The sequence below is a fragment of the Sinocyclocheilus anshuiensis genome, unplaced genomic scaffold (genome assembly GCF_001515605.1).
Source record: "Sinocyclocheilus anshuiensis isolate Anshui unplaced genomic scaffold, SAMN03320099.WGS_v1.1 scaffold1632, whole genome shotgun sequence".
Taxonomy (NCBI): Eukaryota; Metazoa; Chordata; class Actinopteri; order Cypriniformes; family Cyprinidae; genus Sinocyclocheilus; species Sinocyclocheilus anshuiensis.
Genome location: NW_015558674.1, coordinates 838202 through 853869, shown reverse-complemented (window position 1 = coordinate 853869; position 15668 = coordinate 838202). Strand labels below are relative to the sequence as shown.

Here is a 15668-nt window from a genome sequence, read left to right as displayed (position 1 = left end):
TTTTGATTCTCATCTGTTCTTGAATTTCTTTAGATCGCAGCATGACGTGTTGCTCTTTAAGCATGCTTTACTTTGTCAGACAGGTTCTATTTAAGTGATTTCTTGATTCAACAGGTCTGGCAATAATCAGGCCTGCGTGTGGCTAGTGAAATTTAACTCAGCTTTCTAAAATGATGTGGTTAATCACAGTTCTTTCATGATTTAAGAGGAGGGGCAATTAATTTTTCACGTAGGGCCAGGTAGGTTTGGACAGCTTTTTTCCCTTAATAAATAAAATTATCATTTAAAAACTGCATTTTGTATTTACTTGCATTATCTTTGCGTAATATTAAAATTGGTTTGATTATCTGAATCTTTTACGTGTGACAAATATGCAAAAAATAAACAAAACAGGAAGGGGGCAAAAAACCTTTTCACGGCACTGTATGTTCCCATGCACATCAATACAAACTAAAGAATCACTCAACACAAATCAACTGACTGCAGAACAATCTATCTATAGATACTACCATTCAGATGTTTGAGGAGAAAAAAAAACACTTTTATTCAGCAACGATGCATTCATTTAATCAAAATCATCAATCTATCTATCCATCAATCCATCCACTTCAGCCATCATTTCATACATCCATTCCATCTACTCCATCCTTTCATCCATCATCCATCCTTTCATCCATCCATCTTTTCATCCATCCATCCATCCTTTCACCTATCCATCCATACATCCTTTCATCCATCTACCCATTCATTCATCCATCCACCCATTCATCCTTTCATCCATCCACCCATTCATCCATCCTTTCATCCATCCACCCATCCATCCATCCTTTCATCTATACATCCATTTAATCCATCCACCCATCCATCCATTTAATTCATCCTTTAATCCATCCATCCATCTATCCATCCATTCATCCATCCATCCATCCTTTCATCCGTCCGTCGATCCATCCCCATTCATCCATCTTTTCATCCATCCAGCCAATACATCCATTCATCCTTTCTTCCATCCATCCATCCTTTCTTCCATCCATCCCCCATTCATCCATCTTTTCATCCATCCACCCATTCATCTATCCTTTCATCCATCCACCCATTCATCCATCCATCCATGTCCACCCATTCATCCATTTTTTCATCCATCCATCCACCCATTCATCCATCCATCCTTTCATCCATCCATCCATCCACCCACCCATTCATCCATCCATCCACCCATCCATCCAATACATCCATCCATCCATCCACCCAATACATCCATCCATCCATCCATCCATGGTTTTGTTTTTGTTTCACTCTACAGTACAAACATCTCAGACAAAGCTGGTACTTTAATGAAATACTGTACAACTAAAACTCCTGAGCAATAAAAGAACAGCTTCTGAGCTACAAAACGCTGTTCTGAATAGGGTTGCAAAGGGGTGGAAAATTTTCGCTAAATTTCCGGGAAACTTTCCAAAAATCCCTGGAATATTCAAAAAAATCCTGGAAAGTTTATTTTTGCAACCCTAGTTCTGAATCTACTCACTTGTTTCTGTTCCTCTCCCAGACTGTCCCACATGGAGGCCACGATCTTGGAGACGTCTCCGAAGGTGGCGTTGGGGTTCTGCCCCTTGATGGCGGCTTGAGTGTCCCTGAAGAAGAGTGCGTAGGCTGAGACAGGCTTCTGCGGCTCGTTGGGGTCCTTCTTCTTCTTCTTCTTCTGAGGTTTGGGCTTGGGCTTCATCATGTCAGAGGAGGGTCGCTTCTCTCCTGTGATCTGAAGGCGAAGAGAGAAATTAAATGAGTGAAGATGCATTTATTGGCCACAACAAGACATGCAATTCAGCAAATACAGTTCACTGCTGCATTCAGACATTGTGACTACAAATCAACGCTGGAAGTCATTCTAGTTCAGTTTCTTTGAAGAGCAGAGTATGAAAATGAAATGAAATATTAAATGCATGTGTAGTTTGTTGATATCTAAAGTTTCTTCGAGTGCATCTACACTCACAGCCTGTGTCTCCCAACATGCACTGCTGTTCCAGTCATACTGTATGCGTGTTTGGCTATGCAAATGCGGGGTGTCTTTTATCTGCAAACATCATGAAATAAAAATGGGATGCACTGAATTCCAGAATGCTTTCAGTCAAGCGACTGCGCCGTAATCTGCTCTGACAGTTCATGGACTCTCTTCAGAGCTCTGAAACATTGCGACTGAAATTGATTTCTTAATGCAGAGAGTCCAGCAGACGTTGTTAATATCCCATTTGAATCAGTGCTGCATCATCTCATGTCTGACTAATACACGTTTCTTCATTTAAAACCGCTGTGCATTTAAAATTAAGAAACACAATTGCATTATTTAAATGAGGATATAAACAGAGATAGAGAGAGAGGTGGTAAGAAACAGAGGAACAATACCACTTTGTTAAAGCAAACGAGTGAAAGAGGTTTCTAGGGCAGAACTTGATGGTTAGATAACATCATTCTCTCATCAGCATTTTCAATGTAGCAAAAGAAAAAAAAATAATTTGAAGAGAGAGGAAATGTAGCATGAAAGGCTGGCTGATGCTCCATTAAAACAGACCGCTGTATAATCTCCATACACGTCTGACTTTACATGTGATTTACATGATGATCACATAAAACAACATTGGTGTCATTAACTAGAGTCAAAATGAGTTGTAAAGTCAACATGAAATTAAATCAACTTACTTTCTTAAATGATGTGGTTTTGACCAGGATTATAGTTAACTAAAACTAACACTGAAATTAAAACCATTAAAAAAAATTGTAACATGAAAAAAAAAAAAACATTAACTAAAAAAAAATAAAATAATAATAATAAAAAAAACAAATTAAAAAAAAAAATAAATAAATATATATATATATATAATAACAACATTTCTCATTTTAATTTAATTTAACTATGTACTAAAATAACTAAAATCACTGAATTAAAAATGTATAAAATCTATATAAAAAGCTACTAAAAATGACAAAAACATACAACAAAATTACTAAAACTTTAACTAAAAATAAAAGGAAAATGGAAAATATAAAAATTGATTCAAAATATTAATAAAAACTGTAACAGTACCGCAATGACACTAAAATAACACTATAGCTTTAACTCAGCCTCTGAAACAAATATACTTGTTGGATATTCTGAAATATTTTACTTAGAAATCCATCATTTTGAGTTTTTTTTTTAAAGATTTAAAAACTATATAATATATTTTAAAATATATAATAAAAATTTATTATAAAGATATACATATTAAAATTGGACATTTGTTGCATTTACCTAATATCATTAAGGTACTAAAAGTGAACAAAATAAATACATTTAAAATTCACAGACTTTCTCTTTTGGGAAAATGGACCAAAATGGACATCATTATGTTTATAGGGGCATATCCAAATGTTATTTCAATAAAATGTTCTACAGAATAAGACTGAATTTCCAAATGGAAATAAATCAACACAGAAACTAAACTTGTAGATGTCCAAAATGAAGCTGTCAGTGTGAATTAATCAAATTTCATACTAAAAATGTTCATTTGACTGGAGCATACTGTATGTGTCTCTCAAATCTGTCATGAGATGTGTGCACCAAAATGCAGTGAGGTTTTCATTTGAATCCAAACATATGTTGACTATGTAGTATAGTGTAACGCCTGTTCATAACTGACTGTGATGGAAATAAACCTCAGAAGAAGACAATTCATGTCAATGCTGCTACAGCGCCACTTGGGGCATCACTGAGAACGGAATGTTTGCTCTTTGTTGTGTTGTTTTGTGTTTGATATGAAATCAAGTTTGCATGCATTACAGTGACTATATGTGCATGACTTGTATGTATGTTTTCCACATGCGCACACACGTCGCCTATATGTGCACAGCTGCATATTTCCGAACTAAAGGATTCAATTAATGCATGCAAAAGCACACGTTCACATGCATGAAAGCATATACACACAGACGCACACACAAGGTAAAAAGCAGCACATGCACTTTGGAAACTGACTGGAATCCAGCCATTAAATGCTTTGAATTTATATACATTGAATTTAATCAAGCGCAAACAAACTCATATGCCATCCATGAGTGCACGGCACATTCCAGAGGAAAATGAAACGCAGGATGGATGTGTTTGTGCCGGTGTCACAGAGTTTAAATGCATTAGCGTGCATTTGTACGTGTCAATGAGCAGAATTGTGTTTGCAAGCATTTCCTGCAAAGGAAATACCGATGGGAATGAAATGTGCTAATTGTTCCCATTATCCAGACGGCATTATTATTAAAATCCACCAGGATTTCAGGCTGACTGAAACACTTCTTTCACTATTTTGACTGGCTTTTTAAATCTACCCGGACCAGGTATAAATGCACCGGCCTTTGCACTGTATTAGGCCGGACTCTTCCACAAGCCCGCTGAAGAACAATGTAATTTAAACATCATGTAAGTTAATTCACTCTTTGTGTTCTCCAATCCAATTAAGCATGCAGCGTCGCGATAATGAGGGATTTCGAGCTGCCTGCGCATTACATGCAACATTCAAATTAAATTCAAACTGACACTTCCAATAAAAGGAGAGGATGACGGACAAGCAGGAGTAATTGGTTTTCTGGGACAATGAAAATGAAAAGAGGGATAGAGAGGGAGAGCGAGAGAGAGAGAGAAACAGAGTAATGTTTTTGCCAACAAATCACAGTGAACAAAAGACGTCAAGATGTGAAGTTAAAATGCAGAGATTTGTAAACACTATTGAGACACACGGAAAATCGTTTGCTTTTAAATAAAGAGGGGGAATTATTCTCAAAGCTCTCAAAGTCTGCTGTTTATGCTCCTCTATAGAGTGCAGCAGACGGAATATGGAAGTAAAAATCACATTAATTCTTTTCCATAGAGGAACAGATTTTTAACGATAACGTATAAACCTTTCGAGACAGATCTGCCATGAGATCTGAGGTAATTCACTGATGATATATGATCATGTAGCCAATGTGATTTTAACTTTGCTTGCGTTTAATAGCCAAATTCCTGCCCATAATTCTGAAGAGAAAAATCCACCAATCAGAGAAGCCTCAGTTACCATGGAAACGGCGAAAAGTGACGAAAGAGCTACTATATATAGATTGAAGTCTCTTCTGCTCACCAAGGCTGCATTTTTTTGATCAAAAATACAGTAAAATTGTAAAATATTTTTACAATTTTAAATAACTGTTTTCTATGTGAATATCTGTTAAAATGTAATTTATTTCTGTGATCAAAGCTGAATTTTCAGCATCATTACTCCAGTCTTCAGTGTCACATGATCTTCAGAAATCATTCTAATATGCTGATTTGCTGATCAAGAAACATTTCTGATTATTATCAATGTTGAAAACAGTTGTGCTGCTTCATATTTGTGTGCAAACGGTGATACATTTTATTTTTCAGGATTCACAGATGAATAGAAAGCTCAAAAGAATAGCATTTATTTGAAATAGTAATCTTGTCTAACATTATGAATGGCTTTAGGGTCATTTTTGATTAATTGAATGCATCCTTGCTGAATAAAAGTAGTAATGTCTTTTTAAAAAATAGTGTAAATCTTACAATCGTTGACGAAAAAGTCACTAATGCTTTACAACACGTTTCGATATGTAATCGCTAACATGAAGTAACAATACTTTTACAGCATGCTAATCACGGTTCATGTTAATTTCCACATATACTAATACCTTTCAAGTTATACAAATTGATATTGGTTCATATATTATGAACAAACATGAATTAACAATTTAGAACAATATTATATTTATAAATTAAAAGAAAGGCTGTAAAAGTGTTGTTAGTTCATGCAACCTACTGCATTAACAAATGCTCAAGTAAAGTATAATCAAGAACTCTCTATTGCGCTAACGTGCATTTTCATGCTGAACGGCCTGTAAAACGCCAGCGCTTTGTTGTTCTCGTTCTTGTACCTTTGAGTGGTACTTTGCATCCTCTTCCTGGGCGGAGCTTGAGGGGGAGGGCGTGGCTGACTGACTTCCTGACGATGACGGGGAACCGTGTGTAAAGGAGCCTTGGCCAATCTGAGAGCTGAGTTGGGACAGGGCGCTCATGGGGTGGGGCAGTATCCGGGCAGATGGGTTTAGCATGGGGCTGTGGTGGGCGCGGGGGTAATGACCGCCCAATTGCCCCGCAAACACCGGCATCTAGGGTGAGAGAAGAAGACCAGACTTTACTAGGAGGAATTTTGAAAAGAAATAACCAATTGAGGCCGATCTACAAAGACACTAGCTTCTTCCCTCACCCTTTGAAGCGGCCGTCTGATTATCATTGGCTAGTTTAGTCAATTCTAGGTATAATGACTTTTGCACTACAAAGCGGATCTCTTATCAACTGATATATGTTCACACAAACACGTACTGTACAAAGCTGTGCCAAAATCGCAATGCATCTGAACCCTGGGGTTTTGAAAGTGTCCTTTATAGTTTCAACCTGACTTATATCATAAACAGATTAGAGAGAGATCTAGATAGATAAGCGTCATTTACAGTAAGTCATCAACCACACTCCTCTCAGCATGAATTTCAAAGCTACTTCAGAAAGCCACAACGCCATTGGTGCTCAATCCGGAAGAATCCCAGAGCAACCACAATAGTGACTGGACAACTAAAAACAACAGTAAGAATTCACCACATGAGACCTTCACACGAGTAAATAAATCATATATGCAGAAACAGTTATGTAAATCACCATATATAAAGCAAATACCACTTCAGAAGGGACATCGCTAAGAATGAACTGTGGCCAAAATGCAGTTTGCACAGGGCGATTCTAGTGCATTTAGCACCTGGTTAACTTTACATACATTATTATTACCATATATACAGTAAAACAAAAAACACTTTATATAGAAAAGAACTCGCTAGGAAGTGCAATCTGCATGGCGCAGTTCTCCATTGTGCAACTGTGCATCACTATTGTAGTGCATTTAGCACCTAACAGACTTGATTGTGGGTGTTTAGTTAATTAAATGCAAGTTTTTGCACTGATTCAATGCACAGTGATGCAACTCTTATTTTACATACATCAGTATTATCTACAGTAAATATGGATGTATGTAAATACAGTAAATAAAGCAATTTGCACGGGACGATTCTAGTGTGTCTTAGTGCATTTAGCACCTGGTTAAACTTTTTTTTGCATTCAAATACAATGCAACTCTTTATTTTACATATATTGCCATTTACACAGTGAAGCAAATTCCACTTGTATATACAGCAGGGAATTCACTAAAAAAGAAACTTGCCAAAATGCTATTTGAATGGTGCAACCATTATGCATTTAGCCCCTGGATAAATCTTCTGCACTGAAATGCAATGCGACTCCTTATTTTACATGCATTACTATTACCATATACACAGTAAAACAAATAACCTATTTATATATAGAGATAATTCGCTAAGAATAAATTGTGGCCGAAATGCAATTTGCATGGCGCAATTCTACCTCTTGCAACTGTGCATCACTATTTTAGTGGATTTAGCACCTATTAAACTTGATTATGGGCGTTTAGTTAACTAGACACAGGTTTTTGCAATGCACTTCTAATTTGACATACATTCATACATTTCTACCACTAGCACAAAGGAAAAAAGATACAGATACTCTTTGATGAAGCTAGGTATTACTGAAATCAATTAATTTGCTAAAAACGCAACGGTTCTAGTTTCTCTCAAATCACAAAATCCTCTCGAACGAAGCATCTGTAACTTGTGTATTTTAATATTTCATTTTCATTTCCATTGCCGCTCTTCAAAAGCATCTCATCAGGAGATGTGCGCGGATGTCGACAGCAGGACTGAGAATGGATGTACTCATTTACACATAAATAGGAATACTTAGCCAACCACGAATCAAAAAGAAATAGAAATAGAGGGAGAAATCTGATGAACTAGCATTTATTAGCGCCATGCAACATTCACGAGCTGAATTAAATATTACAAATCAACTCTTAAAATGATTAATGAAGTCGGAGAGGTCTGGGCAGAGCGGCTCTCGGTAAACATTACCGTAACGGCTGTGATCTTAGCGAGAGCTTGTAATAGTGCTAATTAACCTCTCAAGACTCGCTAATAGATGAAATTTAAAATGAAAGAGCTACAAAGAGCAAGAAAAATGCATGAAGTTCACAAACGCAGAGCGCCGATGAATTAGCCTGGAATCTACAGGACATCCTACTAAGTGTTGTTCCTACTAAGAAACAAAGGCTTTCCTCATTTAGACGTCTCAGATCTCGAATTCTCAACAGCCCCTCCACAAGCAGCCCAAACACAACCTCCAGCCTCAAATCAAATTTCAGCAACACCATTAGCTCAATTTTCAAATGCGGCGAAATAGCTTTAATGTTGGCGAGAGAGGGAGAGAGAATCCATTAATTTTCCATTTTCCGTGGAGTTGCTCTTTAAGGGCTTTCACAAACCAAGAAGCATTGAAAAACCAATTAATCAAACATGAATGGCCTATCATAGCGACGGCAACCCCATTTCCATAGCAACCGTTGCCGGCCAAGAGCATCACCCTGTTCTTTAAACTGGGCACCGAACACACAAAAGACAACACAGAGAGAGAGAGAGAGACAGAGAGAGAGACAGAGAGAGAGAGAGAGACAGAGAGAGAGAGAGAGACAGAGAGAGAGAGAGAGACAGAGAGAGAGAGAGAGACAGAGAGAGAGAGAGAGACAGAGAGAGAGAGAGAGACAGAGAGAGAGAGAGAGACAGAGAGAGAGAGAGAGACAGAGAGAGAGAGAGAGACAGAGAGAGAGAGAGAGACAGAGAGAGAGGAGAGAGAAAGAGAGAGAGAGAGAGAGAGAGAGAGAGAGAGAGAGAGAGAGAGAGAGAGAGAGACGGTCAGTGAAGCCAGTGGGCTCATTGAGTGAATATTCATATTACGGACGAATTCTGTGATTGGAACATTTGTTGGGACAAAAGGTAGCGGGACGACTCCACGAAAACCACCAATCTATCACAGTCCGCTCGCTGAATAATTTATGCTATTTGTTTCCAAACCATCATTGCTGCGCTTTCGTCCCGTTTGAAATTCGGAATATCATTTCGATAGTGTTGACTGGAATTACCGGCCTGTTTCTTGCTGAGAAAAGGCTGTGCAAAAAATACAACCAGAATACAGTGAATGAATGCACACGAAAATCCCTGAATGTGCCAAATACTCTTTTCCAGATACATAAGATGAAGCCAGCCATTGCTTCATTAGTTCATTTGCTATAGTCTCAAAGCAAACTAAGCATCTGTAACTCTTGTATTTTAATATTTCAACATTTCATTTTCATCACTGCTTTTCAAAAAGCATCTCAACAAAATAATCACTTGCATAGCTTGTCTTTTTAAGATTACTGGAGGATGTATTACAAGAAAATACTATTTCAGAGTTTAATTCAATGTGCAACAATGTTTTGTAATTATTTATGAAATTTACAAGCAATTTCTGGATAAAAATGTTTTCTACATCAATTTTTGTAGGTGTACCTTCAAAATAACACTCATTAAAATAAAGCAATTTTAGTTTAGTTTATTGGTAACACTTTACAATAAGGCTTAATTTGTTAAAATTAGTTAACGGCATTAATAAGCATGAACTAAAAATGAAAAATACTTCTAAAACTGTAAAAAAAAAAAAAAAGTTTCACTCAAAAAAGTTTCACAATTAATTACAAAGAAAATTTACCAGTGTACAGTGGGGTTAATGTTAATTTTTAACATTTACTAACAGATTATTAAAAATCAAGAGCTAAATCTGTTAATATTATTTAATGAACTGAGCTAACATGAACTTTCACTTGACATTAACAAAGATTAATAAATACTGGAACAAACATATTGCTCATTGTTAGTTGCATTAATGCATTAATCAATGTTAACTAAAGTGTTGGCAGTTTATTTATTTATATACATTTTAAAAACCAACCAAAGAGCTGTATAAGAAAGACTGACAAAACAATAACTCAACAAGACAACCAAAATAGAGATTAAAAAACTTGTTTTGAATTATTTCATCATCAATATCCACTGTCTTTCAGATGCAGAGTCAATGCCATCGTTTTGTCTTTTCTTTTAACATTAGACTTGTATTATTTTGTTCACACTATAAAGTCATTCCTCTCATATTTCACATTAAATAAACCATTTCTAAGCAAAGAAAATTGTCAAACGAGCGAGCGTTTTGTGAGAGCGTGCCCGGCCCTGTTATTCCAAACCACATTTGCTTTCAATTTATTTAAGAGAGTGAGAGAGAGAGAGAGAGACAGAGAGACAGAGAGACATAGAGAGAGAGAGAGAGAGAGAGAGAAAGACAGAGAGAGAGAGAGAGAGAGAGTCATGGGTTCAGGTTATATAAAGCAGGTTGGATGGCTGTACAAACATGATCATGAAACAGTCTCACAAAGGTTAGCGGTTGCCATAGGTACTGTATGCTAATTACTAAATGGTATAATCCTTGATAGGGGGGATGGTGATGCTGTTCGGACCGGGCCATATGACTATATTTATCCTGTTTATACGCAGGAATGATTTATGTTACCTACATGAGAAGAAACATGGAGTTATTGAGTGAAATACAGAGATGGTTCCAACTTATTAATCTTAAAACATATTATTGGAGATATAGAGCGTGATATTTATATGCATTTTTACTGTTATAAAGATCTCATTGATTTACATCACAAACATAAATATCAGCATCTGCAGCAAATTCATATTTTTGCTCACTTGAATAAAACTGAGCTGTTTTTCTCCATATTGTCACTATATCAGACTATATGAGCCATAAAAGCCTGATGCATCAAATTTGACACAAAACAAAAAACACTTATGCAAATGTTTTTATATTTAGTCTAAAGGTACAATGAACTTTTTTTTTTTTTAAATTAGACTTATTTCATATGTCAGGCTTTACAGTTTTAAGTTTTTCTTACCCCTTAAACAATTAGTTTTGCCTTGTTTTAAATTTTTAAAACCCAATTTTGTTCAATTTCCTTGGCAGAAAGGCTTAATTTTACTTCTCAAGTAAATGCATTGTGTTTTAATGATGTTGACATATTTATACTGGAAAACAAGACAAAAAATACTGATTGAGAAAATGATTTTTGCGCTTAAGACACGTTCCACATGCACCCACCCCATAACAAACCGCTCTGTTCATTTAGCAGAGACTCTCTGTTAGGAAACTTCATTTCCTGTTCCTCTGTTGTGTCTCGAGCTCTTTGTACTCGCTGTTCATCGAGTCCAAATAACAACCGTCATCCAATTATGAGCTTCACACTGAGCGCGTGCGATATCTCAACACTATTGTGTGTGGTTCTCAGCATCCTCCTCCTCTAGTGTGCGACCGGACGAACGCTTTACCTCAAAACCAGAGTAAAGAGACGTTTGCAATGAATCTGAGGTCACATTCATCAAGTATGCATACTCTATTCTGCCATTAAATACAGTAGATCATCTAATGTAACAATCTCTTTCTGGATGTCACGTGACACTCTGTGGAAAATACACTGTTCTAGAAAGTTGTAGGGTATTTTGCATGAATTATAATGCGTTATCAGTATAACCTGTGTGACATAAATTACTGCTACAAGAAAGAGAATGTACCAGAATTATCATATATGTAGCTTCATGTGACAATTATTGTGGCTACAGAATAATTCACAGCTACATTAGTTTCTGTAAAAGTATGGCTGTGTTCAGAATAGCCACTTCTGCAGTATGCAGTATATATACTGTGCACAGAATGCAGATTTTATGCATGCATGCAGCATACGACCAGAGCGCACTGCATACTGTATCCCACAATGCAATGTGCTCAACTAGTGAAACAAATGAATCGTAATATCTGCTGTGATTTTTAACAGCTACGTTTCTGACTTATTATATTGGACTATAACAGATTAAAAATGCACATGCAAGACACTTCCAAGACAAAAAAACTCCCGCTGAATTAAACATGACGTTGTGATGAGTTCATGTGGCTGCAATGTCACATACTACTGTCTAAAATGTTTCACTAAAAAACTAAACTAAACTAAAAAAAAAGAGTACACTGCAGCATTGGTATTGTTAACTAAAACTAAAACTATTAAAATTGTTTTATTTAGTTGAAATAAAGCTGAAATAAAATATAAATATTAGATGAAAAACCTAAGCTTAAAAAAAAAAAAAAAAAAAATGTTGTCTTGGCAGCTAACTGAAAAAATAAAATTATAAAAATAAGTTCTAAATTTGCTCAAATTTAAACTGAAATTAAAGTAAGTTAAATAGAAATATAAAATTATTACAAATATATATTTAAAATAGCATTAGCACATAAAATTACTAAAACTAAAATAAATTTTAGTTTAAAACTGAAATGAAAATAAGTTAAAAAGAAATATTTAAGGAATAATAGAGATAGCAAAAACATATGTAATTACTAAAACTAAAATAAATTAGAAATATTTAAAAAATAATAAAAATGACAAAAGCACATAACAAAATTACTAAAACTAAAACAAATTAGAAATATATATAAAAAAAGACAAAAGCACATAACAAAATTAGTAAACCTGAAATAAAAATAAGTTAAATAGAAATATTAAAAAAAGACAAAATCACTTACAATTACTATAATGTAAACTAAAATTAAAATATGAACATGAAAATATAAAAGCTAATTTAAGATTAATAAATAATAAAATATACCAATAATAGTAATAATAATAGCACATAAATAATACTGGCACACTGCGCAGTAAATAGTGCACTAGTATTGCATTCTGAACACAGCCAATGATACAGCAGAGAGAATCCAGGCCATCAGCACTCAACTGGTGGGTCAAAACCCCTAAAATGGGTCACAGGTCTGAACTGACAGATAGATAGAGAGAAAAAGCCTTTTGCAAAAAAAACAAAAAAAAAAACACCGCAACTAAGCATATAATCATGCATAGTCAGAAAAAAATAAAATAAAGATTTTTAAAAGGGCGGAGAAAACACTTGCCAAGCTGTCGATGTCAAAGGTCACATGTGCAGGTGCAACTTACACAAATTTACCAGTCGAATTAGACAGATGTCAATGAGCAAAAGATCAAATGAAATAATATAATGCAAACTGTGCAATTCATAATGACATGAACGCATTTGACTGCGTGACGCTGGCTACTTTTTGTAAGTGATTCTGATGTAAAAGGAGTCCTGAAGCACAAGCGCTACTCTAGGCATGATGGGAAGGCGCTCTCTCTCGCCTGTGGCTCTGACTGCAGACATCTTGTTGGGAGTGATGGCTCACTCCACGCAGGTTCACAGTTGCTGTTGTAAAATCACAGAGCGGTTAATTGAAACAAATGACTATAATAATAGAACATTATCTCAGCAGGCTCACGGCCGTGGCAGCTTTAATTAGCCGAGCGCCGGAGACTGATCTCTCTCGCTCCAGCCGTAAACACGGGGAAATCTCATCGCGCTCTGCCCTCGCCGCGACTCCTTGTTCGCCTCGAGGGCAGAACATGAAACCTCCCTCTTCCTCCATCGCTCCAGCTCTGCCCTCGGGGGTCATTTATAACGCCGCTCCGAGTGCTAATAAGAGCGCCGATTTATAAATCAAGCGCTGGTTAAATCTGTAAGCAAACGCAACCTGTCGTCCCCGAAGACGAGCGAGATGTGTAAACGGAAGACGCTTACAAAGCACCGCTCTTTGAACTCCAGGCTGAACTAAACCTCAGCGCACCATATCACAGAGCGGCTCCATTCACAGCTGATCACAGATCAGCCGGCGTTCTCCGCGCTTACATCACCGCGCCATTCATCAAGCACACAAGCACCAGACGCGTCTGCCCTGGAGTCTCACGAGTGTCTCAAGTCAGGATCTGCAGACAAAAGCCTCAAATGTTTCTCATCAGAGACTCAGAGCTGCTATTCGCAACCATTGTTTTGGATTAAAAATACAGTAAAATACAATACGTTTGTGAAATATTATTACAGTTTTCTATGTGAATATCTGTTAAAGTGTTATTTATTGCTCTGAATTTTCAGCATTATTACTCCAATCTTCAGTGTCACATGATCTTCAGAAATCATTCTAATATGCTGATTATTAGAAACATTTCTGATTATTATCAATGTTGAAAACAGCTGTGCTGCTTCATATTAGTGTGGAAACTGTGATGCATTTTATTTTTCAGGATTCACAGATGAACAGAAAGTTCAAAAGAACAGCATTTATTTGAAATAGAAATCTTTTTTGACATTATAAATGTCTTTACTGTCAGTTTTGATCAATTTTTATGCATCTTTGAAGAATAATCATAATTTCTTTCAAAAAATGTATAAAAATATTATATACATTTTTATATTTTATATTTATATAATTAATAATTACATGTATTTTATATTTTTTAAATAATTATTAATTATATTATTATAAAAACAGATATATTGGCACACACATATATATATATATATATATATATAATGTTTTTTTCTTTGTGGAATAAAATTAATTTCTTTCAAAAAAATTCTATTTTTTTCTGTTTTATACACACACACACACACACACACACACACACACACATATATATATATATATATATATATTTCTGAAAAAGAGAGACATTCTTGATTCACATATTTAATGATAATCACTCACTTTGAAGCAAATAAAATTACTTGAAAATAAAACCTATTTGGCAAGACACACTGTGTTTAAACCAATAATTGATCCTAATAATAATCATAGTCCTAGAGAACAAAAGCTATTTTTGGTTAGTTTAGACAGTCAAACAGATGAGCTGATTGCATTGCCATGTTGTTTTCTTATATATAATCTTCCAGACGTCATGATCTGCAGCAGAAATACCCCACATCTCTGAATGGAGAAAAACACAGCAGAAAGACCACAAAAATCCCATTTAGATTTCATGGGGTCTTAATGTTAGTAACATTCATGGGAGGAGGAGACTGCAGGCAACAATTGAAATAATTTGATTGGACCTTTATTTCATGGCTGGGACAGTTTTATTGCATTATATTCCAATTCAATTAACTGGGATTTTAAATCTGAGGCGAGCGGCGAGAGACGGAGAGAGAGTAGGCAGAGTCTTTCTACGTGTTCATTAGGACACGCATGCACACATGTTCATCTGAAACTAACAAATCAGTGTGGGCCAAAACAACAAATTCACTTTCATGCGTTTAATAAGCTTCCGCTGCAATACGGTTTCGCTCAAGACGTCTTTAAAATGTGAGCGAGACGGGAGGAAAACAAACAAGACCAACAATCTGACAAACAAAGGCTTTAGCAGAGACGCTTTTTTGTTGCGTGTCATGTTCACATCAGTTATCTGTGTGTGTATTCAGCGTGTGTGTGTGTGTGTGTAATGAGGCTAACACTATAAACACTATAAAGCTACAGGACGGTCAGCGTTTACTGCCTCAGCGGGACACAGCACAGCCTCCGTCTCACCGCAATTACACAGCTGATATTCTGTGATATAGAGCAGTCGGACTTATTTTACTATGAACATGATCTGAAGAGGAAAGTCAGGCGTTCTGATCAGTATTTTGAGGCATTATAAATGCGATCTCGACGTGAAGCCGAACTAAAGGTTCTAAACTAAAGATCTTCTTTTGGTCAAAATCTAAAG

General features: G+C 36.0%; 1 protein-coding gene across 1 annotated transcript in view; it reads right to left on the bottom strand.

Annotated features, from left to right (window-relative positions):
* tox2 (TOX high mobility group box family member 2) overlaps positions 1-15668 on the bottom strand; it is a 163219-nt gene that overhangs the window by 14804 nt on the left and 132747 nt on the right. Inside the window, exon 5 of the mRNA XM_016477573.1 lies at positions 1529-1759. Coding sequence (XP_016333059.1) covers positions 1529-1759 — 231 coding nt within the window. The remainder of the gene's footprint in view (positions 1-1528; positions 1760-15668) is intronic.